We start from the raw sequence: 26,181 nt of genomic DNA, 5'->3' as shown, positions 1-26,181 counted from the left end.
AAGAACCATGGCTACCACCTTCAGTGTGACTGTTCTGTAATGATTAGTTATCTACACCTCTCCCGTGAGAAGACTATAGGGGGAATTTATTAAAGCCTCTGGCATAGACACAAACTTTGCCCAATCACCATTTTATGCAAAAGTGACATCCTTTTCTAAAATGTGCATGGGACAAGGGATTAACCTACACAGCCCATATAATTAGTTATGCCAAAAAACTGGCATAAATTACAGCAGAAATTTACACCAGCTCCCAGTTCGCGTAGATTTCGGTTGTTGGCACATGAACCTTTTGTGATGTGACAAAATTCTTAAAAGACATGTGCCTCAAATTTGGCACATCTTACAACTGTGAACTTTGTACTAAGACCAGCTCGTGAAATGCCAGTCTTCGTAAATTTCCCCTTTGTACAGCACCACAATTGGCTAGAGGGTTGTCCTTTATATTGCCATCTTTCCAAACTGGCATACTGTTCAGTAGACTTAGTAGACTTATTTGCATATGGACTGCAGCTCATCTGCAGCCCTCATCTGAGCTGTCTCCCCACATCTAAGGCTTTCACACTAGCGTTATTCTTTTCCGGTATTGAGTTCCGTCACAGGGGCTCAATACTGGAAAAAACCCTTCAGTTTCATCCTAATGCATTCTGAATGGAAAGCAATCCGTTCAGGATGCATCAGGATGTCTTCAGTTCAGTCCCTTTACAGTATTTGGCTGGAGAAAATACCACAGCACTCCTGTAGAGCTACCAGGAGTGGTGAGAATATGACATTTTATTCTGCCAGATTCTGCTACTTCAGTGCAATAGAGGGGCTTCATTGAAATGCCATCTGCATTCAGCTGCTCCAGTCTCTCCCCACTGCTCAGAGTGACAGCTGTAGCATCCACGTAGTAGACCACCATATTACTCAGCAGAGGGGGGCTGTGGAGCACAAAACAGTAAAGCTCTGCCTTCAATGCACTAAAATAACTGAACCTAATAAATGAAAACATCACACTACAGGGTATCTGTATTTTGCATATACTGGGGTAACAGATGGCTGGGGGCCACAAAGAATGTCATAGTGGGCAGCAGGATGTGCACCCCTGAAATATGCTATTAAGGTAGGTGATGGGGACAACTGATCCATTTCCTGCCGTTTACAAAGAAAGGGTATATAACATTATGTTAAAAGAAAGGCAGTTAGGGTGCCTTCATACACATCAGATGGTGGCAGAAAATTCTGCGACTAAAAATCCGTTCCATTCACCTTAGTCGTGGAATCTTCTGCCACAATATCTGTCGCGTGTGAAGGAACCCTTATAGTGCCATATGGGTTACACACCTTTTAAAGAGGACCTTTCACCAGAATAAAACCTCTAAACTGACTATACAGACGTGTAGAGCGGCGTCCAGGGATCCCCCTGCACTTACTGTTATCCCCGGGCGCCGCTCCTTTCGCCCGGTATAGCCTCCGGTATCTTCATAGTTAGGCTCCACCCAGGGGAACCTGACAGCGTATCTTTCTCCTATGCTGTAGCGCTGGCCAATCACAGCGCTCAGCTCATAGCCTGGCTATGAGCTAAACGCTGCGATTGGTCAGCGCTACAGCATAGGAGAAAGACGCCGGCAGGTTCCCCTGGGTGGAGCCTAACTATGAAGATACCGGAGGCTATACCGGGCGAAAGGAGCGGCGCCCGGGGATAACAGTAAGTGCAGGGAGATCCCTGAGCGCCGCTCTCTATGTCTGTATAGTCAGTTTAGAGGTTTTATTCTGGTGAAAGGTCCTCTTTAAGTGGTAAAAACTAAACCAAGGTCGTTTCAAATACAAGCAAACCTGTTAATTGCTGAATCATTTTTATTTGTTACCCAAAAATGTCCTCCATGTCAGTGAAGCCGTCTATCAGCATCCATGGTTCAGGAAGAGGAGGCTTTGAATGCCCGTGCAGCCGAGGCTCATTGTGGGTCAGTGGCGGCATACACGCTTTCAGCTGAGGATTTAGCCTACAAAACATTATATAGTCAAAGGGGTGTCCCAAGAAAAATATTGTACAGTTTTCAAACCAGCACCTGGATCTGAATACTTTTGTAATTGCATGTAATTAAAAATTTAGCATAGCAACTTAGTTATTGAGTAAAATGCATCTGTATAGCACCACCTGCTGTTTGTTTTTACCTTATTTCTTTGACCTGCTCACTGAGATGGCTGCACATGCTCAGTTTCATTCTTCAGCTGCCTCCTGAGCTGTGATAGGGAGAGCGGAGACACACCCCTGAGCTGTGATAGTCAGAGCGGAGACACACCCCCTGAGCTGTGATAGGAAGAGCGGAGACACACCCCCTGCAGCAGAATAGACACTCCCCTTGAGCTGTCAGCTTGATATAAATCTAGCAGAGCAATGAATGAGATCTGTGGATCCATGTGAGGTCCAGGGCTGGTTCTAGATTTGTTTGAAAGATTGTCTTGTACTATATGATGTCTGATTTTCATTTTTTACATTAGTCATGGGATAATCCTTTTAAGAGCTTCTATCATCAGGAACATTGTTATTAAACTGTCTGACTTTAGACATGTGCCAATATCAGCTGAAGCCAATAGTCTTTTTCCTTTCTTTCTATGTGCCCCTGTTTTTGTGAAAAACTTTTATTTTATGCAAATGAGCCTCTAGGAGCAATGGGGGTGTTGCCCCTACTCCTAGAGGCTCTGTTCTCCCTCCTCGGGCTACACCCTGTCGGGTATATATTTCATATAAGATATGAAATCATAAAAAATGATTTCATATTTTTATGAAAAATGAAAAATTTAATTGGCGGACATAAAAAACACCAGTTCTTTTATTGATGAGATCTAAAGTTAATTTGTGCAGCTAATGAAACAGGGTGCAATTAATTATATAAAATATAATTTATTATAAATACATGCAGTATAAATGACATACAAATGAATACAAGGATAATATCAAAATTGATCACAAGATGGTGCTCCACCATTTACGCCGGGCTCACTTAAATTAGTACACCAAGTACAATACAATACTATTCTTTTATCAAATTATTACCGATGTGCACGGTCATTAAAATTTCCCATAAAATTATTGTTTTAACACTATTGACCCACTAATAATGGGGTCTCAACTATATGCCAATTGGAGCGATTTATAATTACTGCAAATGAAATAGATTATACATTACCCCTGGCTTTGGGATAAAGAGTTTTTAGAATAGACCCAGCTTTCCAAGATTTAGATATGTCCCGTCCTGTGGTACGTTCCTGACGTGTGAAGTGATGCTGATGAATGAATCTTTGTGAAGTGATCCCCTTTGTGAAGTGTTCACCTTTGTGAAGTGTCCTGATCTCCCAAAACTGGATCAGATATTCCAATCCTTATCTATGCCCATCCCCTCTTGGATTAGGGATTTCCAATTAGATAAGGTGGGTGTGACGTATGTTAAACATGGGGATGATGTCATTTAATTGACATTCCTTAGAAACTTCTGCCCATCTACCACTTGATGGCACTGTTGTATCATAATTTTAAATATTTTAAGAATTAACACATATATATTGCTTTATTACCCCACTTAAACTTTGACCTTTCCCACCTTAAATCAATTAGGAGGGACTCTTTCAGACACTTTGCTCAGACTGACTGGCGGTATTAAAAGTTTCCCTAATCCCTGAATTTATAGGGCAGATAAGAGTATAATGGTCCTTAGAAAGCTCTCTCCTGGTTTGTGTATCCTAATTGTCTTAACTATTGAGTAATGATGTTTGAAATAACATCAGCTAAAATTCAACCTAAACGCTCTCCACATCCTTTTAAAATTATATATCCTACTCAGTGAGATACATACATTATAAAATATACATTAATAATATTTGGTTATAATACATCAATACCACATAGTATATATGAATCATCAACAAGTTCAAACGCTAAATAAATGCACACAGGAATATATGAATAGATATCTGTTCCACACCAGATGTGTTTTATGGACGTCTCTTATCAGATCATGGTTTAGCCATGAAACACCCATTGTTCCTCAGACAGACAAGTTTAGAGAAACCAGTATAGATAAATCCATGTCTCTAAACAATAATACGAAGTATAATGCTCTCTATATATTTACTTTTAACACATTGAACTTGCCATGAACACATCTTGGTTTTTTTCAGGTTCATGCTGATGACATGCTGTTAAAGACAATGATTTTCCATATTGAATATATCATCAAATACATTGTACACTTATGAAAATGCACAACAACCCTCATCATTGACCAGGCATGATGGTGTGAACTGTGCCTGGCCCCGTCAATCAACATGAGGGTGCGGCCACAGAAGGGAGCAGGGAGCCTCTACGAGTAGGGGCAACAGCCCCATTGCTCCTATAGGCTCATATGCATAATTTTTTTTTTACAAAAAACAGAGGCACATAGAAAGAAGGGACAAAGACTTAGATTCAACTGACATTAGGACAGGTCTGAAGTCAGCTAGTTTAATACCATGTTCCTGGTGACAAGTGACTTCCCGAACAGTGCCCTAGTACTACGGTGCACTATTTGAGTGGGTGCAGGAGCTGCGCCCGCCCGATCAGCTGCAGGGGTCCGGCTGTTCCTGTTAGCCGGACTCCTGCTGTATGCGCCGACACTGGTAAAAACACAGATGCCGGCGCATTAACGCCACGGACAGCGCTGACCATGGGGTGTGTTGAGGGAGCTCCCTGCCCGTCCCCATCGGGTCCCCGTGCTGCTGTGACAGAGACCCAATGGCTGGGAAGGCAGCCTGATGCCTTCCATAGGCATCATGGCTGCCATCCATGTGAGCCTGTGGGATCCAGCCCCCTGTATCTCACAGGCAGGAAGGCTGTAAGTGTATTACACTTATAGCAATGCATTACAATACAGAAGAACTGTAATGCATTGGAGAGGAGATCAGACCCCCAAAAGTTTGGAGGGGGGGGGGGGTTGGGGTTGGGAGTTAAAATAAAGTTGAGTAAAAAAATAAAACTTTTAAGCAAAAAAAAAAAAATTGCGTTTTCTCATAATTAAGCAAAAAACTCATTAGCCTCTTAAGGACCAGGCTCATTTTTGCAAATCTTACCAGTGTCACTATGTGTAAATAAATTTAAAACGCTTTTACTTATCCAGGCCATTCTGAGATAGTTTTTTCGTCACATATTGTACTTCATGATACTGGTAAAATGGAGTCAAAATTTTATTTTATTTTTTATAAAAAAATACCAAATTTACCAAAAATTTGGAAACATTTGCAAATTTCCAAGTTTCAATTTCTCTACTTCTATAATACATAGTAATACCTCCAAAAATAGTTATTAATTTACATTCCCCATATGTCTACTTCATGTTTCGATCATTTTGTGAATGCCATTTTATTTTTTGGGGACGTTACAAGGCTTAGAAGTTTAGAAGCAAATCTTCTAAAACCCACTTTTTCAGGACCAGTTCAGATCTGAAGTCACTTTGCGAGGCTTACATAATAGAAACCACCCAAAAATGACCCCATTCTAGAAACTACACCCCTCAAGGTATTCAAAACTGATTTTACAAACTTTGTTAACCCTTTAGGTGTTCCACAAGAATTAATGGAAAATAGAGATAAAATTTCAAAATTTCACTTTTTTGAAAGATTTTCCATTTTAATAATTTTTTCCCAGTTACAAAGCAAGGGTTAACAGCCAAACCAAACTCAATATTTATGGCTCTGATTCTGTAGTTTACAGTAACGCCCCATATGTGGTCGTAAACTGCTGTACGGGCACACGGCAGAAGGAAAGGAATGCCATATGGTTTTTGGAAGGCAGATTTTGCTGGACTGGTTTTTTGACACCATGTCCCATTTGAAGCCCCCCCTGATGCCCCCCTAGAATAGAAACTCCAAAAAAGTGACCCCATTTTAGAAACTACGGGATAGGGTGGCAGTTTTGTTGGTACTATTTTAGGGTACATATGATTTTTGGTTGCTCTATATTACACTTTTTGTGAGGCAAGGTAACAAGAAATAGATGTTTTGGCACAGTTTTTATTTTTTGTTATTTACAACATTCATCTGACAGGTTAGATCATGTGGTATTTTTATAGAGCAGGTTGTCACTGACGTGACAATACCAAATATGACTACTTTTTTTGGGTTGTTAGTTTCAGTTTTACATAAAGCATTTTAAAAAAAAAATTATTCTTTAGTGTCTCCACATTCTGAAAGCCATAGTTTTATTTATTTTTTTGTGTAGGGGCAAATTTTTTTCGGGATGAGATGACGGTTTGATTGGCACTATTTTGGGGTGCGTATGACTGATCGCTTGCAATTACACTTTTTGTGATGTAAGGTGACAAAAAATTGCTTTTTTTTTCTACAGTTTTTATTTTTTTTATTTACGGTATTCACCTGAGGGGTTAGGTCATGTGATATTTTTATAGAGCAGGTTATTACGGACGTGGCGATAACTAATTTGTATACTTTTATTTATGTAAGTTTTACACAATGATTTCATTTTTTAAACAAAAAAATTATAAAAAATCATGTGTTAGTGTCTCCATATTCTGAGAGCCATAGTTTATTCAGTTTTTGGGTGATTATCTTAGGTAGGATCTCATTTTTTGCAGGATGAGATGACGGTTTGGTACAATTTTGGGGTGCATATGCCTTTTTGATCGCTTGGTGTTGCACCTTTAGTGATGCAAGTTGACAAAAATGGCTTTTTTTTTACACAGTTTTTTAATTTTTATGGTGTCCATCAGACAGGGTGGATCATGTGATATTTATAGAGCCGTTCATTACGGACGCGGCGATACCCAATATGTGCGGTTTTTCTTTTTTTTCAATTTTAGTATTAGAAAATCAGGGGAAAGTGGTGCGTTTTTATTTTTTGCTTGAAACGTTATTTTTTTATTCAAAACACAAACTTTTTTTTTTAAACTTTATTTCTGTCCCACTCTGGGACGTCAACTTTTGGGGGTCTGATCCCCTCTGCAATGCATTACAATACAGCTGTATTGTAATGCATTGCCTGTTCGTGTATGTCAACACTAACAGGTTGCCTAGGAGACCCAGCCTGAGGCTGGATCTCCTTGGCTCCCGTAGAAGGCAGGTCCAGATGCCTTTGCAGGGCATCTGGCTGCCTTGTCGCGCATCGGGTCCCCGCCACAGCAGCGCGGGGACTCGATGCGATTACTCACCCGCCGCAAAACACTTCTATGTCGCGGTCAGCCCTGACCGCGGCATAGAAGGGGTTAATCCGCCAGCATCGCTGTGAACGGCGATGCCGGCGGATACAGCAGGGGCCCGGCTACCAGGGACTGCCGGACCCCTGCAGTGATCCGGCGCCCGCACGATCATCCTGCCATGCATGTACAGCGGAATGCATTCTGGCAATGCATCCCCTGCCGTACATGTACGGCGTTCTGCGATAAGGGGTTAGGCATCTCCGCGTCCGTATCAACCAGCTCTAAAAATATCACATGATTGTCAGGTGGACGCTGTAAAAAAACAAAATAAGTGCCAAAACAGCCATTTTTTGGTCACCTTCCCTCACAAAAAGTGTAATACCAAGCGATAAAAAAGTCATATGTACCCCAGAATTAACCAGTCATCTCATCTTGCAAAAAAAGAGACCCCACATATGACAATAGCTCAAAAAATTTAAATATGGCTCTCAAAAATGGCAACAGGTGAACGCTGTAAATATAAATAAATACTGTGCCAGAACAGTCATTTTTTGTCACCTCGCCTTACAAAATGTGTAATATCGAGTGATCAAAAAGTCATATATACCCCAAAATGGTTCCAATTAAAACGTCACCTCAACCTGCAAAAAATTAACCCTGACATAAGACAATCGTTTAAAAAAATAAACCAATTTCCATTATGTAAACCCCTCAAAATCGCTATATTTGAATTGGTGCTTAAAAAAAAAAAATTATTTTGGAAATTTTCTTGAAAATTTGAAAAATCACTTCTAAACTTCTAAGGCTACTTTCGGCTACTAGCGGTAGCCTTCATGTCGTAGTTTTATTGTGGCCGCCTCGGCATGCTTGCCATGCTGCCTGCCGGAACTCTGGCCCGCCCCCAATATAGTCAATGAGGCTGGAACGGACCTCTGGCGGCACGTGTGCACTAGTGGCAGCACGGATCCGGCGGGTAAACAGCCTGCCGGAGAACACTGCCGCTAGTGTTAAAGTAGCATAAGCCATCTAACGTCCTAAAAAAATAAAATTACATTTACAAAATAACAAAGTAGACATACATGATAACCAGGGCTGTGGAGTCGGAGTCGGGGGAAATTTTGGGTACCTGGAGTCGGAGTCGGCAAACAATGCACCGACTCCGACTAAATTTAGATTGAAATTTAGATTGGAATAAAAAAAAGTTTAAATGTCCCAATTCACAAAAAGTTATAATTAATGACTTCTCTACTGTAAGAATAAAGACCAATGCATGCAGTGCCTCACATAACCGCAAAACGAACACGTTAAGGGACCGTGAAGAAGCATGCTTTTCATGTGCTTCACTATATGGCACGCAACGCACAATTAGGAGCTGCAATACTTATACTTTCCATAGTGTTGTGTTCCGCTGTTACAGGGAACGCAACGCCCATGGTTAACCTAGCCTCTCACTGATAACTGATTAGGTAACTATGTTGTTTGCAGGACTAGAGACACTTGTATAAGTGAAGGGAATGGGTAGTCAATAGCTCAAGACTGAAGCTGTAAACCATTGGAAAAACTGCTGTCATTTAGCTAAGGCTATAAAAACTTGTTGGCTTCCCAGCCAGTAGTCCTGTGGTAGGTTGCGTTTCTTTCCCTCAAGGAATGTATAAAATACATTCACATATTAATACAGAGGAGTCGGAGTCGGAACATTTATCTACCGACTCCACAGCCCTGATGATAACGGATTATTTTATGAGACATTACGGTGTCTTAAAGAGATTCTGTCACCAGGTTTCACCCCCTCCAGATAAAAATATGGTTATGTTCAGGGAGCTTTCACGATTCCTAATGTGGTCTTATAAACGTAATCTGTAGGCTCATTTTGCTAAAAAAAACGCTATTACTAACCTGTCATTCAACAAAATAAGGTGCCAAGGGGATGTAAATGGACCGAAGCTGCCGCCCGCACCCACCGCCGTTCGTGCCCAGCTCCGCCTTTCCCTCCCTCAGTGCCTCCGGCTCTCCCTCCCTCCCCCCTCCCTCCTTCTTCTCTAACATCTCGCGCGTGCGCACAGGGCTCTGCCTGATGCGCCCGTGCGGACTTCTCCGTTCGGCTTCATAGAGCGAAGTGCGCATGCGCCGGCACTTCGCTCAACCTCTCGATGACCTGCACACTGGCAGAGCCCTGTGCGCACACGCGAGATGTTAGAGCAGAAGGAGGAGGGAGGGAGAGCCGGAGGCGCTGAGGTCGGGAAAGGCGGAGCTGGGCACGAACGGCGGCGGGTGCGGGCGGCAGCTTCGGTCCATTTACATCCCCTTGGGCACCTTATTTTGTTGAATGACAGGTTAGTAATAGCGTTTTTTTTTAGCAAAATAAGCCTACGGATCACATTTATAAGCCCACATTAGGAATCGTGATGAGGCCCTGAACATCAGCATATGTTTATCTGGAGGGGGTGAAACCTGGTGACAGAATCCCTTTAAAAGTAGAGAAATTCAACTTTATAAAATTGTGAATTTTTCCACATTTTTGGTAAATTTGGGATTTTTTATAAATAAAGGAAAAATACATATTAAAAAAACATATTGGTTTGTAGCCAATAGCAGGCATCAATGGGAACGAGCCTCCCTAGTATCGCAGGTGTCCCTAAGCCCAGGGCTATGCCTAGACTCTGTGGCACTTTTTATTGCTTTTTGACCATTGAACTGCAGCTGAAGTCCAGAATTCAATCGTCAGCAATCTTGCGCACTGCAACTCTCACTCAATAGTTAAAAATCAGAAGTGCCCAAAAGGTCTAGGTGTAGCCACAGCCTAATGATACAATAGGAGTTACCCATAGCAACCAATCAGGTTCCTCTTTCCTCTGGCTGCTATTAGCAACTTTTTTTTTCTTTAAAACAACATGATAGGCTCCATTTAGTTGTGAAATAACCACACCCCGGGTTCATATCTTACAATCTCCTCAGAATAAAATTCTTACAGCAGCAGGTTAGGCTACTTTCACACTTGCGGCAGTGTGATCCGGCGGGCAGTTCCATCGTCGGAACTGCCCGCCGGACCCACCGCTGACTGAAAGCATTTGTGCGACGGATCCGGATGCGAATCAGTCTCACAAATGCATTGCAAGGACGGATCCGTCTCTCCGCTTGTCATGCGGACAGACGGATCAGTCTTGTACATTTTTTCACATTTTTACCGATCTGCGCATTCGCATACCGGAAGGACGGATCCGGCGCCAATACAATCCTATGGGAAAAAATGCCAGATCCAGCATTCAGGCAAGTCTTCAGTTTTTTTCACCGGAAGGAAAACCGTAGCATGCTACGGTTTTCTCTTTTGCCTGAACAGTCAAAATTACTGAACTGAAGACATCCTGATGCAAACTGAACGGATTGCTCTCCATTCAGAATGCATGGGGATATGCCTGATCAGTTCTTTTCCGGTATAGAGCCCCTGTGACGGAACTCTATGCCGGAAAAGAAAATCGCAAGTGTGAAAGTACCCTTACCCAGCACTTCCTACACTCATAGGAAAACACACACAAGCCCTCCATTCACAGCGCCAGCTACAACCAATAACGCATCACTACAAACTCATTACCGCTGCATGGCTCAAGAACAGCTGATCAGAGCCCCTCCTCTCCCGGAGCTTTAAAAGTCCCGCCGACGTCATCGAGGGCGGAGCTTGTATGCATAATTTAGGAATAAATTAGAGCCGTCTCCATAGAATCGACGTGCAACTCGAGAGCCAATCACAGACTGCTAGGCCTAGCGTTTCTCTATGATCACCAATCAGAGAAGAGGTTGTTTTAAAACGGGCGACGCCTCCTTGTAGTCCGAGCCTTTTCCTCTTTTCTTTACCTCATTGGTCAATTTGAGCCTTATGACCCTAATGCTGTTTTCTGATTGGTCAGTGTTTGGGGCGGAAGAATTCAATTTCCCGAGTGCTCTGCTTCTGGTCGCTCTATGGTATTTACTTCTGGTTTCCGGGCTTGGGTCGAGGTGCGGGGCAGGGGGCCTGGAGAGGATAGTCATTGAGGTGGCATGTGCTGACGGGCTTGCCCATGGTGACGGAGGGTCACCTGCACGGAGGAGGACGGCGGCTTTCCATCTACATGTGAGAATCATAATTTAAATCTGTACGTTTTTCATAGAGGGGGCAGTTTATAGAATGGAAGGGACTGATCTGATTGCTGGGGGCACCACCTCTAATTGCCAGGGGTAGCTGCCAGTGCATGCATGATGATAGTCAGTGAGTCACCATAAATGTGGTGGGTGATCACCCATGTCCAGCTGGCTACGTGAGGTTCTCCTGGGCAGCGCCCCTCCCCCAATGTAAGAGAGAGGTTGTCCTAAAAGATGTAGTAGTCTCTGCCATCTTCTAAAGATCAGCAGAGGAGTTGATATCAGACATGTCATATATTTAGAAGAAAACCATGTGCAACTGATCCAGCACTCCAAATAGTATCCCTTTTATTTACATTCATTAAAAGCAACATACACCATATCCAATCTCCCAAAAAACGCATCTACTGACGAGTTTCTGAACATAGTGTCCCTAGCCATAGACTAAGGACCCTGTAGGATCGGAAAGGTCTCTGGTTTTCTTTTAAGAGTGTTTCTGAATCTTGTGCACCTGGTGAAAGGTGAGCTGAAACATTTTCATTTTTTTCATATGTCCTATTTAGTGGAGATCATAAAAAGTATCTCTTAAAGGGGTAATCCAAGAGTATAGAAAGCTGCCCCATATGCCGGGCCCCTCACACTGAATATACTTACCTGGCTCCCCGCGCCGCCCGTGGTCCGCCGCCGCTGCTGCTTCCTGTGCACGGATAAAAACATCCGCAGGTGACGCTGATGTGCTCCATCTCAAAGCTTGACAACTGGGCAACATGTCAGAGGCATGTCTAGCAGTCTGTAATCTCTCACCAAGAGTAACACTACCCAAAAGTAGCCTCTGAGAGCCTTTTTTTTAATGGTAGCTGGGGAAGCACGTTTACGCCCTCTTATGGCAAGACTCGGTGTCTAATCATTTACATATCTGCCTGACAGATAACTGCAGTTTTGCCGCATAAGATATTTGTATTTTATTTAATTTTTTAAAGGACCTTATTTTATAGCCTCATATATTTACTGCACATATCTTGTGTGATGCCCTTGTGTGAGTTCATCCGTCTAATGAGTTCCTAGAGCCAAGAGTGACTGCAGGAGGATCATTGTGTGTTCCACCTCCATGGCTCCTATTGTTAGGATAGGTCATCAATATCTGATTGTTGGGGGACCAACTCTCATTACCCCCACCCACCAGCTGGTTTCACGAGCTGCTGTTCTCCAGACACCAGAAGACCAGTGGCCGGGCCTTCTCCCATTCACTTCTGCAGGCAACCGCTGGACTCGACGATCTGGTGCCATATATCGCTGAGACTATTGATTGGCTTCAGTAGTCATGTGGGGTATATGGGTGTCACCCCTGCAGCCACGTAGACAAAGATTGGCAGGGAGGGCAGTGTTAGAGTGGAGGAGGATCAAACCGGTGAGTATAGGATGTCTTGTTTTTTTTTTTTTTAACACATTCCCTGCCTTTTGGAGGTTGAACATCCTTTATAATGTTGAAGGTGTTCAGAAAGCTAAAAACTGATGATTTTAAATGGACCTCTGGACCATACATGAATGCCATACGTGTGCTGTCTGGTTTAATGAGAAAACTATTCACTTAAATGTAGTGCTGCAGCTCACCTCCATTCACTTCAAGGGGGCTGAGCTGCGCCTAGGCCGTGTGACCAATGAATTTGACGTCAAATGGCCTAGGCAAAGCTGGAGAAGGCCTTGGTGCTACTGAAAGTGCTGGTGCTTTCTCAAACAGCTGATCCCGGGAGTCGGACCCCCACCGATCGGATACTGATGACTTATCCAGAGAATAGGTCATCAGTTAAAAAAATAAAATAAATGCCAGAGACAGTTCATTCAGATCCTGAACTTATTGGGGTCCTTGGCTCTCACTTTTCAACGGCACTCAAACCCCCGACATCCCCCATCTCCCCAAACACACATTCTCATATTTTAATAGTGATTTTCTTCTGTGGTAAGTTTACTTGGGAGAACAGAGTGGAGAAGTTGTGGAGAAACCGTGAGCTGAACCTAGGTCAGGGGTACAAGTCAGGCCATCAGAAATCAGATGGACAACCAAGGAAGCAAATGCAAAGCGACAGCACTCTGGTCCAGTGGGAAAAAAAATCCAGGGTACACTACAATAATGCGACCAGGGGCTCAATATATTCTTGTAAATGGAGGTGATCGTGTAGACATGTTACATATCTGTTCATATATTCCTGTTTCGTAGAGCTCCAGCCCGCCAGGTTCTTTAAGAGTTGACGTGTGCAGCCATGGCGGACAATCACTCCATAACATCGGATGGCATAAAGTCCTCTTCTGGTCTTCATTTCCGTACAAACTGTCGAATGATTTTAAATCTGCTAAGAGACAAAGATGCTTCTATGTTCTCTCCAGAGCAGCCATTAACGCCAATCACCGACCTTGCTGTGGGCTTTAGTACCCTGAGTACACTCACTGAGTAAGTATTTTAGAAGTGCATCTAGACCTACTTTTTCTTGTGTTATACAATTTTAGTTTGTTGTAAGAAAAACTTGCGGTCGCACACAGCTGATGTTGTGACAACCCTTTTAACTCCTTTCCACACATTCATTTGTATGGGGCCACAAAAAAATGTGGACAGCACACAGATGTCATCCGTGTGCTGTCCGGATCTGTGCGGCCATGTCGCAATTTATAGAACATGTCCTATTGTCCATTTTGTGGACAAGAATAGACATTGTGACAATGGGGCCCGTGGAAAGTATGGGAGCACATAGCAGGTATCTGTATATTGCAACCGCCAAACAGATATGGTCGTGTAAATGTAGCCTTAAAGGGGTATTACTATTTTGTATATTGGAGGGCATATCGCTAGGATATGCCCTCAATGTCTGATTAGTGCGAGTTCCAGAGGTGGGACCTACACCTATCATTAGCATGGAGCCCACAAAGTGCAGGAGGATGCACCGCGCAGCTATTCACTTCTATGGGATTGCCAAAAATAGGTGAACGTCGCGCTCTGCTTTTTCCAGAAATCCCATTGAAATGATCGTGAAACGCACCGCACAAGCGTGGCCACCACTCCATTCACTTCTATAGGGCTTACGGAAATAGCCGAACAAGAGATGGGGGCACATCCTTGCAATGTGCCCCCCATGTCCAAAATGGGAATACTCCTTTAAAGGGGTTCTGTTACATCAGATCCTTTTTATATTTTATCGACAGTGTGAACTGCAACAGCCTGTCTAACCATCACATACCCTATATTTGTGTGTACTAATGGCCTTCGTTTTCTAAATTTGTCCTCGCAATTAAAGGGGTATTCAGTTGTTAAAGGGTAACTGTCATATTTTTTATTTGCTAGTTTATTAGTGCTAGACATGTATACCTGAGTTAGTCTGTCAATGATTGCTAAAAGATCTGTGGTTACCTTATAATAACAGATTTCATTAATGTCTCCTGTCCCTTTCCACTGCTCCCTTTGAAGACCGTTGCTAGGGCTTGTCTGTCTTCCCTTTAGTGTAAACAGAAGGGCGGTCCTTTACACTGCATGCCTGCATTAGGCTTCAGAGTGAGGAGGCGTGTCTCTCGGTAATCCAATCTGATTGGCCTGCAGGGAGTATGTGAAGTTAGGGAAAGCAGTTTTGGCCTCGGAGAACTGGCAGAGGAGCCATCTTGAGAAGGTCCTCATATTGTAAATGTTTAAACAGCCGTAAGTAAGGGAAAAACTCAAGGAAAACAGTGGTATGTGAAGAAACTATAGATTGCTTTATGCATAATGCTGCTGCAGCAACATATGCTAAAATAGCTTTTTTTTTTTTTGTGTGAAAACATGACCGCGCTCGGTATGCTATGCCGCGATCCAATCAAAGCGGAGAACGTCACAGCCAGGGAGAAGGTGAGCTTTCTTTTTTTTTCTCCCTGGCTGTGATGCTCTCTTTTGTGAGGGAGAAGACGGCCATTGAGAAACCCTGGCGTCTCCTCCTCCCTGTACCGATGCTCAGTATTAACATACTGAGTGCGAAAAGTACAGGGGGGCACAGCGGGGTGCAGGAGCAGTATTTAAAAAATCAGGCGGGGTGGCAGCATCAGCGAGGGGTACCCCCAAGTAAAGGTATTTATCTCAATTAATACAAAACCATGAAAGTCCTCTTTAAGTTTTCCACTGTCCACAGGATAGGTGATAGCTATTGGATATCAAGAACGGACATCCTATACCCTTCGTACTCCCTTGAAATAAAAGGATTGGCAGGTCAGGCATGCAAACTGCTGCTCAATCCAATCAATCTCTATAGGAGTTCCGGAGATAACCATACACTGTATTTGGCTGTCTCTGGAGCTCTGGTTAAGCACGTGCTCAACCTCCTCCTATGCTGCTGCTTTGGACTGCAATTTTATGGAAAATAACTAATAGAAGTGTGAACAGATCTGCAAACTGTGACCCTAACTTTGTGAATATACTTATTTGTGCAGTGAAACTCCTAAACGTTGCTTGAACTTGTCCGATCTCAGTGGTGATGAAGTTGGATTGCAGAACTTTGCGTCGCCTGTTAAAATGCCAAAGGGTAAGACTTCTACACCTTTTATCTGTAATCTCTTTTTGCACTCTGTATCTAGCAAACATTTAAAGTGAAGTGGTCATTCGCACATATGAGTGCTCTTCTAGTGGAAGGTGCTTTTAGTTAATAATGCATAGTCTATAATTTTTCAAGTACCCTTTCTTGAGTTAAAAAGTATTATTGCTCAGTATGACATTATTAGTATCCTAAAGAGGTATGATAACCCCCCCCCCCCCCACCCCTCTAAAATTGTACATTTTGTTCAGGACTAACATAGGGGGATATATAGGGAACTGCAGCTGGGGTACTGCCAGTTAATTGTTACATGTGAGATTGGGAAAAGGTTATTAAACAAGAATACAGTAAATGTGACTGGGACCAGGCCATGTACTATACCTGCTGTCTAAATAGTGGCAGTCAATAAAATACATATGTGCTTATAGTAGGTAATCCCTTCACTGCAGGTGATCCTCTTAAATTTGAGAATAGATAGCCTGCCCCCAACAGAGTTCGCAAGGGGATGTGAGATATAACCCTTGTGCTATTACTTTACCGTCCCTTTTTCAGGGCGGTCAGTTTTGGTTTATTTTGTTAATGTTTATTCTTTTTTACATGCATTTTTTCTTTGTGCCGTGCCGATACCTCATCAGTCATTTGTTCACTGTGCAAGAAGTTAGCGGGTGCCTCCTTCCGTATTGTCCGAATATTCTCTCATTTGCAGCCTCTTATAGTATACGATGGTGCTGACGATTACTTCCTTAAATGTAAGGGGCTTGAATAGTCCATTTAAGAGGCGGATGATGTGGAGAGAGGCACTAGCGAGTAAATGTGATATATTTTGCGCGCAGGAGACACACATATTGGAGGCTGATGTAAGAAGATTGAAACACCCTTCCTTTCCGATCCTGTTACATTCCCATAGTTCCGGTAAAAAGAGGGGAGTTCTTTTAGCCATACGTAGCTCGGTGGCATACACTGAAAAGGAAACGGTAATTGACCCAGGGGGGCGTTATGTTATTCATGTGTGCTCTATTAATAACATAGTCTATACCCTAGTGGGAGTGTACGCCCCGAATATCCGACCGGTGCGTTTTCTTAATAAGCTTTTTAAGAAAATTCAGTCCCTAAAAAAAGGAAGAGTAATTATCTGCGGCGACTTTAATGTAGCACCTGACCCATCCCAAGACTCCTCCTCTGTTTCCAGGTTGAATGCAACATCTCTCATGCCCTCTTTATTAGCCAATTCCCTATTTGACGTATGGCGTATTCACCATGCATCGGAAAGGGACTTTACATATTTCTCTCCTGCGCATAGAACGTATTCTCGCATAGACTTGTTCCTTGTGGATAGAATGTCACTAAGTGTCTCTGAAAAATCTTCGATCGGAACGATCACTTGGTCGGATCATGCCCCGGTAACCTTGGAAATAGGGGAGGAGTTTACTACCCCACCAAATCCGTTATGGAGGGCTAATGACTTCATTTTGGCTAACACCAATTATCAATCTGAAATATCTGCAGCACTACAGGAATATTTCAAATTTAATACTGCCTCTGTAGCAGACCCTTCTATAGTATGGGCAGCCCATAAAGCGTTTATTAGGGGAATCCTAATAAAAATAGGTCATAGACACAAGAAATTGAGAGAAAAACATCAAAATGACCTCCTTTCACAAATACAGGCTACAGAAGCACTAAACAAGACCTCCCCTTCTTTAGAACTTTCGGAAAAGCTGAAGGTACTTAGATCCCAACTGAGGGAAAGTTTCCTGCACGCATATGAGTTGTCACTCAAGAAAACTAAAGCTACTTATTACTCCCAAGCCAATAAGGCAGGGAGGCTATTGGCAAGTCGGATAAAAGCAAGAGCTGCGAAATCGAAAATAGCATTTCTGTGGGACTGCTCCAAGACTAACAAGTTGTTTGATCCAAAAGCTATAGCTAATAGATTTAGATCCTATTATTCTCAACTATATAATTTACAAGAGGAATCTGGCTTTGTTCCGGTTTCTCCTGGGGACATAGAGAACTTCTTGGGATCCCTAGCGATACCTGCTATGGATAAACGCCAAAGTGAATCCCTTAGCGCCACTATCACCCAGGCCGAAATTTATAAGGTAATAAAGGGCCTGCCATATCACAAAAGTCCGGGTCCAGATAGGCTCCCGAACTCCTATTACAAGATCTTCTCCGATCACTTGTTGTCTCACCTCCACGCATCCCTGTCTCGTGCCATGGTCATGGGTACTATGCCTAATGAAATGTTGGAAGCGGTTATAGTAACTTTGCCAAAGCCTGGTAAAGATCCTGCTATACCTCAAAATTTCCGCCCCATTTCCCTATTAAACACTGATCTCAAAATTTATGCAAAAATCTTAGCATCCCGCCTAGCAAATATCATTCCATCTTTAGTGGCCCCTGACCAGGTGGGCTTTGTACAAGGACGCCAAATCACAGACCACTCAAGAAGAGTACTGAATTTAATTGACTATGTAAACCGTGCCCATGTCCCGACGGTTATGGTTACCCTGGACGCAGAGAAGGCATTCGACCGAGTGAACTGGTCGTTTGTCTTCTCTGTACTCCGTAAAATGGGGTTCCCTGAGTCTACTATGCAAGCCATAAGGGTACTATATTTCAATCCCTCAGCCCGTGTCTTCACGAATGGAGTATTGTCCGACCCGTTTACACTTTCTAATGGCACGAGACAGGGATGTCCTTTATCTCCCTTGATATTTATCTTATCTTTGGAACCCTTGGCACAGGCGATCCGTCAAGCAAGTGACGTAACCGGAATACAAATCGGTAATAGGCAACACTGTATTTCCATGTATGCAGATGACATTATTTTGTCCCTAACGAACCCTAGTAAATCCTTGAAAGCGGTGATGGATATCATTCGGTCTTACGGAGCACTATCATATTACAAGATTAATGAAAGCAAATCCCAGGCTCTATCGTTGGGGATCCCAGCGACAATATTGGCTAAGTTGAGAACAGAATTTCATTTAGATTGGCAGGAATCTATGTTCCAATATCTAGGTTTTAAAGTGACAGTTACCCCCCAAGAACTTTATAAAGCTAACTCCCCCCCCCCCCCCCCCCCCCCCCGCCCCTTCTGCAGGCACTTAAACCAGACTTAGATAGCATGGCCAAAACGGAGCTATCCTGGTTAGGGCGTATTGCTGCATTTCAGCAACACATTTTGCCAAAATTATTATATCTGTTCCGCACTATCCCTGTTCCAGTTCCAATTTCCTTTTTTAACCAAGCCAACAGAATGTTAAGTGCTTTTATCTGGAATAAAACTAAACCAAGGATAACGAGAAGCATTATGTGCAGACATAAAAAGTGTGGGGGTCTGGGATTGCCTAACTTGTACGACTATTACCTGGCCTCTAGAATAAATCAACTAAAAGATTGGTGGAAAGGAGAAGTGGGGAAACACTAGGTGCAAATAGAACAAGCACAAATCCCAGGTCACAATTTGCGCGCTCTACTCATGGCAGCACTACATGACGACTACTCGGGCCTTCATCCTGCTTTTTATGTTTCTACATCGGTAGCTATGTGGAAAAAATACCATGATTCGAGTCATGCCACCCCAACATCAGTGGCACACATAACCCCCATAGAGTCTCTCCAATACCTGGTTCCAGAGTTAAATGTCAAGGTGTGGAAGAATAGCGGAATTTCCACCGTGGAGAATGTGATTTCAGGTTCAGTTTTAAAAACCTTTAAGGATATTGAGAATAGATAGCCTGCCATGAGAGGGGAGATGGGTAGTCATGCGTATTTTAGAAACCGGTAAAGGTTCCTCATTGTCATGCTCTATCTGGTCCCTAAGATTGGGTAAATTAAATACAGAGTAAATACTTAGCAATATGAGAGAAGATTATGGAATCGGCAGTCGCAGAAGGCAATTTATCAGAATAGATGGAAATCGTGGACTAGGGCAAAGTCACTAATGGGTAATTGTATGCCGCTGGATTGGGTATAAATTTTGAATCAGAAATGAATGAAAATCAGACATAATATAGTACATGACAGTCTCTTTCTAACAAAACTAGAACTAGCCCTGTACCTCACATGGATCCACAGATCTCATTCATTACTCTGCTAGATTTATATCAATCTGACAGCTCAGGGGGAGTGTCTTTTCTGCTGCAGCTCAGGGGGCGTGTCCATGCTCTCCCTATCACAGCTCAGGGGGCGTGTCCATGCTCTCCCTATCACAGCTCAGGGGGCGTGTCTCCGCTCTCCCTATCACAGCTCAGGGGGCAGCTGAAGGCTGAAACTAAGCATGTGCCGCTTTCTCAGTGAGCAGGACAAAAATAAGAAAAAACAAACTGCAGGTGGCGCTATACCGATACATTTTATTGAATAACTCAGTGGCTATGCTAAATGTTTAGTTACATGCAATTACAAAAGTATTCAGATCCAGGTGCTGGTTTGAAAACTGTAGAATGTTTTTCATGGGACAACCCCTTTTAAGTTTTCTGCCTAGTTTGATGCAAGTAAATGGGGTTCTATTTGTAAGTGTCAAAATAGTGGTGCAGGAATTCATAAATATGACATTTGGACTGAACACCCATTTTACCAATGCAGTAGGCCCAACTGCATCACTTTCAGCCTTCAAGGTTTCTTGAGCAGCACGACCTGTTACTTTTACAGTAGAGGTGGCAAACTGATCTTACCCTGATGCTTGACTAAACAGTCTACATGTCTAAGGCCTCTTCATTTGCGGTACAGCCTTCTGGCAGGCTGTTCCGGCATAGAATGGCGGGAATTGGCCGGACATAAAGCATTGCATGCAGCACTTTTTTTCCGGCCGATACCTGGCATATTTGTTGGGTAGCAACCAGATTATAGTTAATGGGATCAGCAGACATTCCGGTAACATCCAGCAGAAAAACTATCTTAAGCCAGAATATAGTACTCGGTAAGAATTGTATGATGCTCTACCTGCTCCAACAAAAAGTTTCTTTGAGGTACTGTAGAAATAGAAGTGGTGGTTTTATGAGAGTAGAACCATTTCCTGATAGTAATAAGGCTTAGATTCCACTTTTTATTCTGTGATGATGATTTCTTCTTCTTTTTTTCTTTCCCTGTTTTTCTTTATATACAGAAAGAGGAGACCCTACAAATTCCATGTGCAGCCACCCTGAGGACTTGTGAGTAATCGTGCAAATGTACTGCATAATAGCTTCTGGATAAAAGTGGTCATACAGGTTGGGTAGCTGTCTGAGAAATGAGCGTATGGCTAACAGCTATTCCTCCCATCGCCAATATGCATGCACACTGAACTTGGCCGAGTGTGCATATGCTAACAGTGAGGAGAGGGGAAATAAGCTGGAAATGTTAAAGGGGTTGTCTCACTTCAGCAAATGGCATTTCTCACTTCTTTACACACCTTTTCCCCTTACCCATGACTGCAGCCATGCGACTAGGACCTCCTGTCCTCCGGATAGGAGGTACCTGAGGAGCTCTGGCTCCTACCGTTGCTTGGTTCTCACCTCGGCAGGCTGGGGAGGTCCGGATCTATTACACCGTAAAGGGACCTATCCCTGGCGGCTTAAGTCTCCTGGGGGAGCCGCTGCCTGAACCTGCTCTTCCTCCTGCCTCCTCCCAAGCCTCATTGGGGAGCCGCCGTGGCCGTGTTCAGGCGGCTCCCGGCCCATTGCAGCGGGGTGCCTGGTGTCCCGCTTCTAAGATGGTGGTGCGCACTTCTCTGGCATTCTGCACATGCGCAACGGGACGGCCCCTTCCGGCTCAATGATGTCATTTCCAGGCCCCGGAAGAGGTGTGGGTATCCTCATGCTTTGGATTAGGCGTTTTTGGGCCTAGGGTTAAAAGGAGCCGAGGCGCATTTTATAAATTGGCAGCAGGAGAAGGCAGCCAGCCTTGTGTGCACACAGTGCTGTGCAGGATCTGGGTTTACACCAGCATGTCGGAACCAGGTGATGCAAGATGCGCCGACGCCCTAGAGCCCTCGAGGCCCACAAGCCCGGTATTGATCCTGAGGAGTGGGGAAGCTTGACTCTACTACTGGTGAGATTTATCCTCTCCTAATTAATTTTGGGTGTTTTGCTTTATTGTTATAGGTAGCAAAAACGCCAAAGAAATCATCCGGAAAGACTAAACATAAAGAATATGAAGGATGTAGAGTAGCCTTAGCAGCCTCTTATATTAAACCTCTATGTCAAGCATGTATAGATAAGTTGGTTATGGAGGAGTCTCACAGCTTATCCAGAAATATTAAGGCCTTGGTACGGTCAGAAGTTAAAGGAAACCTGTCACCGGGATTTTGTGTATAGAGCTGAGGACATGGGTTGCTAGATGGCTGCTAGCACATCCGCAATACCCAAAAACCCGATTTGATACATATGCAAATTAACCTGAGATGAGTCCTGTCCCTGACTCATCTCACATACAGGACTCTTCTCAGGTTAATTTGCATATGTATCAAATCGGGTTTTTTTTACACATGGGGACTGTGAATTGCGGATGTGCTAGCGGCCATCTAGCAACCCATGTCCTCAGCTCTATACCCAAAATCCCGGTGACGGGTTCCCTATAAATCTTCTACTAAATCACTCGGTCGGAGTCGCCCAAGATCTCCAGAAAGGTCTACCTATAATAAGGACTCTGATTTGGATTTTTCTGGGGAGGACGAGGATAGAGAATCCGGCCAGGCCTCATCAGATGATTTCTTCTCTTCGGATGAGGATTCAGCGGGGAGGGCTCTTTGTCCACCAGAAGATACCGAGCTTTTACTTAAAGCTGTTAAAACCACCATGCAATTATTAGAGGATGTAAAACAACCTATTGCTGACCAGGTTTTTGAGGGTCTCTGCCCTAAAATGCAGTATTCCCCGTTCATAAAAATATGGAAGCCCTTATCAGAAAAGAATGGAAAAATTCTGATAGAAAATTTTTCATTTCTAATTCTGTAAAAAGAAAATATCCATTTAACTAGTCGGTAGCGGGTGTCTGGGACAGGGCCCCCACTGTAGATGCCCCGGTGGCTAAAATAGCCCAAAAAATCTTTTCTACCATTTAATGACTTAGGCTGCCTAGGAGATCCGTCTATCTTAGACGTGCTTGGGAGCCTGCTTCAACAAGTCTTAGGCCGGCCATTGCCGCCTTGTGGGTCTCCAGGTCCTTAAGGCTTTGGTTAGATCAGCTGGAGTCGCATATTAGGATAAAAGACCTAGAGAGAATTTACTATCTAACCTCCCTACCTTTTCTAAAGCCGCAGACTTCCTGACGGATGCCTCTACTGATGTGATCCGTTTTTCTGCCAGCGCAGCTTTCATGACTAATGCAGCTATCTGGCTTAAAGGGAGTCTGTCACCACATTTGGACATTATAGACTGCTTACATAGCGTTCTGGCATAACTTTAGATGAATCAAATGGTACCTTTTGTTGCGTTCTTCTGCGGTTCACCTGCGGCAAAAATGGGCTTTTATTCATATGTAAATGAGGGCTCGCAAGAGCCCAGGGGCGGCGTTAACTTCTTTGGAGCCCAGGCTGCTCATTCTCTTTTGTTAATATCCCTGCCCCAGCCTCTGCCCGCCCTTCTCTTCCCTTGCGTCCTTCTCTCCCAGCGGAATCCCGCGCATGCTCCGGCCAACGGCGCAAGCCCAACTGTAAGGAGGTGGATCAGAGTTGCGCAGGAGAAGAGGAGGGCATTGCAGTGCGCATGCCCCGTCCAAGCGAGGCAGAGCATAGGCGCGGGATTTCGCTGGGAGAGGAGGAGGATGCAAGGAAGAGAAGGGCGGGCAGAGGCTGGGATATTAACAAAAGAGGCAGAGCAGCCTGTGCTCCAAAAAAGTTAACGCTGCCCCAGGGCTCTTGCAAGCCCTCATTTACATATGAATAAAAGTCCGTTTTTGCAGCAGGTGAACCACAGAAGAACACAACAAAGGTACCATTTTATTCATCTTAAGTTATGCCAGAACGCTACGTAAGTGGTCTGTAATGTTTAAAGCGAACCTGTCACCAGGATTTTGCGCATAGAGCTGGGGACATGGGCTGCTAGATGGCCACTAGCACATCTGCAGTACCCAGGTCCCATAGCTCTCTGCGCTTTTATTGTGTTAAAAAACTGTTTTGAGTGTTATGCAAATGACCTGATATGTGTCCTGTATCCGGAGATGAGTCAAGCGGAAAGGAGCCCAGCACCGCCCCGCGTCCTCCGATTCTCCTCCTTGCTGGCTGACGTCACAGAGCTGGAGCGCCGAAATCTCGCGATGCGCGAGCTAGCGCATGCGTAGTTCGTTCCCTGTGCTGATGCCAGCACAGGGAATGAACATGATGCCGACACTGCGCATGCGCTAGCTCGCGCATCGCGAGATTTCGGCGCTCCAGCTCTGTGACGTCAGCCGGCAAGGAGGAGATTCGGAGGACGCGGGGCGGTGCTGGGCTCCTTGACGCTTGACTCATCTCCGACTACAGGACTCATATCAGGTAATTTGCATATCACTCAAAACAGTTTTTAACACAATAAAAGCGCAGAGAGCTATGGGACCTGGGTATTGCGGATGTGCTAGTGGCCATCTAGCAGCCCATGTCCCCAGCTCTATGCGCAAAATCATGGTAACCGGTTCGCTTTAAAGAGGACCTTTCACCTGAAAATACAAGTTAAACTAAAGATATACCCTTACTTGCCGGCCCCCGGTGGTGCTTATTCACTTGTTCATTTTGCACTCGGTGTCCCCGTTTGTCCGCGTTGCCCCCCGCAATATTTCCCGCCTTCTATGCTAATGAGCCATTTGGCTCAACTGGGCGGGCCTGCAAAAGTTCTCCTGGGCGTGTCTTTCTTCTCCCTGGCATGGAGCGCATCCAATCAGCGCGCTCCACTCTTAGCCAGGGAGAAGAAGCTCCAGTTCTTGCGAGATTCACGAGAACTGGAGCGATTTCATCCATCCTGAGCCGCGAGAACTGGAGCTTCTTCTCCCTGGCTAAGAGCGGAGTGCGCTGATTGGATGCGCTGCGTGCCAGGGAGAAGAAAGACACGCCCGGGAGAACTGCAAAAATCCGGAAAGAAGCAATGCTTTGGAGTTAGAAGTTTACTCCCTCTTGGACAAAGAGGTAGTTTGCCCGGTTCCCAAAACAGAGAGGGGCAACGTGTTCCATTCAGAGTGATTTTTAAATCTAAAAAAAATTAAACTAATCTCTGGTCTACAAACCATTTGGTATGGAGATGATAAAATCAACTGTAAATCTCCTCTTCCAGGATTGCTGAATGGCAAGCTTTGATTTGGAGGATGCATATTACCATGTTCCAATCCATGCTTCCTCCCAAAAGTTTTTAAGAACAGTAGTCTGGGTCCAGGGAGAGTTACTGCATCTCCAATACAGAGCGCTGCCCTTTGGGGTTTCTCAGGCTCCCAGAGTCTTTACCGAAGTAGTAGCAGAAGTAGCTGCTTTTGGAATTCAGCTGGACTCCCGTCTGCAAATAAGTTTTCTTCCGCTTCCAAGGAAGGAGTCAATTAAAGAACAAGTATGGTCAGTCTTCCTTTCTTACCAGTGTACTTTCAGGGAAGCAATGGCGGCACTTGGGCAGATGACATCAGCGATTCCAGCAGTACCTTATGCACAGATCCACTCCAGAGAGCTTCAAGCAAACATCCTAAAATCATGGGACGGCTCCCCTTATTCCTTGGATCAGAGTTTCCACCTTTCTTCAAAGACCAGACTCCCTGTTGGGGTGGACAAGTTCAGAGAATCTATCCATTTGTAAACCCAACTATAATTACCACAGACGCCAACCCTTGAGGTTGGAGGGCCCACTGCCAGATCTGTTGCTGGCAGGGGAGATGAGACAAACACGAGGAAAGCATCCTCCCATTTCAAGGAGTTAAAGGCAGTAGAGATGGCACTGAAGTTGGCTATACCAGAGGTAAAACACAGTTTCTACAAAAGTGGCCTACATAAACCGTCAAGGGGAAACGAGAATCCCTTCCCTTTTACTTCTATGGCAGAAGATCTTTTATATAACAGAGGAGAGAAGGCAGTGCAGTGCATCTGAAGGGGAAGGAGAACATTATAGCAGACTTCCTAAGTCGAGTCTCCTTAAAACAAGGAGAATGGTGTCTAAACAAATAATTTTTTTTGCAAGTGAACCTTTTTGCCAAGAGCCAACAGAAAATTAGAGAGGTTCTTCTCCTTCAACATTTGGACAGCCCATTAGCAATAGACGGGTTGGCACAGGACTGGAGCCAAGAGTTAGGGTATGCCTTCCCTCCATTTTGCCTTATTGAATAATTGAAGAAAATAGAAAGAGAGGGGCCCTCGGTTATCCTGATAGCTGCAATGTGGCCAAAGAGGTCCAGGTACTCCAGTCTGCTAAAGTTGACAGTAGAGC

At 44.1% G+C, this 26,181-nt stretch overlaps 2 protein-coding genes across 6 annotated transcripts in view; one reads left to right on the top strand and one right to left on the bottom strand.

Moving 5' to 3' along the window:
- LOC120978759 (oocyte-specific histone RNA stem-loop-binding protein 2-like) overlaps positions 1-10,802 on the bottom strand; it is a 63,638-nt gene extending 52,836 nt beyond the window's left edge. For 2 of the 3 annotated variants that reach the window (XM_040407092.1, XM_040407107.1), the window contains exon 1: positions 1,851-1,996. In XM_040407092.1, the coding sequence (XP_040263026.1) occupies positions 1,851-1,996 (146 nt within the window). Of the gene's footprint in view, positions 1-1,850; positions 1,997-10,758 lie in introns of those variants that run through there. The other variant, XM_040407099.1, reaches the window with a different exon arrangement.
- Positions 10,803-11,110: 308 nt separating this feature from the next.
- Positions 11,111-26,181, top strand: part of CDC25C (cell division cycle 25C) — a 62,428-nt gene continuing 47,357 nt past the window's right edge. For 2 of the 3 annotated variants that reach the window (XM_040406987.1, XM_040406970.1), the window contains exons 1-4: positions 11,111-11,274; positions 13,498-13,728; positions 15,723-15,814; positions 20,937-20,982. In XM_040406987.1, coding sequence (XP_040262921.1) covers positions 13,541-13,728; positions 15,723-15,814; positions 20,937-20,982 — 326 coding nt within the window. In that variant the 5' untranslated portion in view covers positions 11,111-11,274; positions 13,498-13,540. Of the gene's footprint in view, positions 11,297-13,497; positions 13,729-15,722; positions 15,815-20,936; positions 20,983-26,181 lie in introns of all 3 variants that reach the window. The other variant, XM_040406979.1, reaches the window with a different exon arrangement.

This window comes from Bufo bufo, chromosome 1, assembly GCF_905171765.1.
Source record: "Bufo bufo chromosome 1, aBufBuf1.1, whole genome shotgun sequence".
Classification (NCBI taxonomy): Eukaryota; Metazoa; Chordata; class Amphibia; order Anura; family Bufonidae; genus Bufo; species Bufo bufo.
The sequence above is the reverse complement of the archived record's forward strand: the minus strand, read 5'-3'. Positions and strand labels throughout refer to the sequence as shown.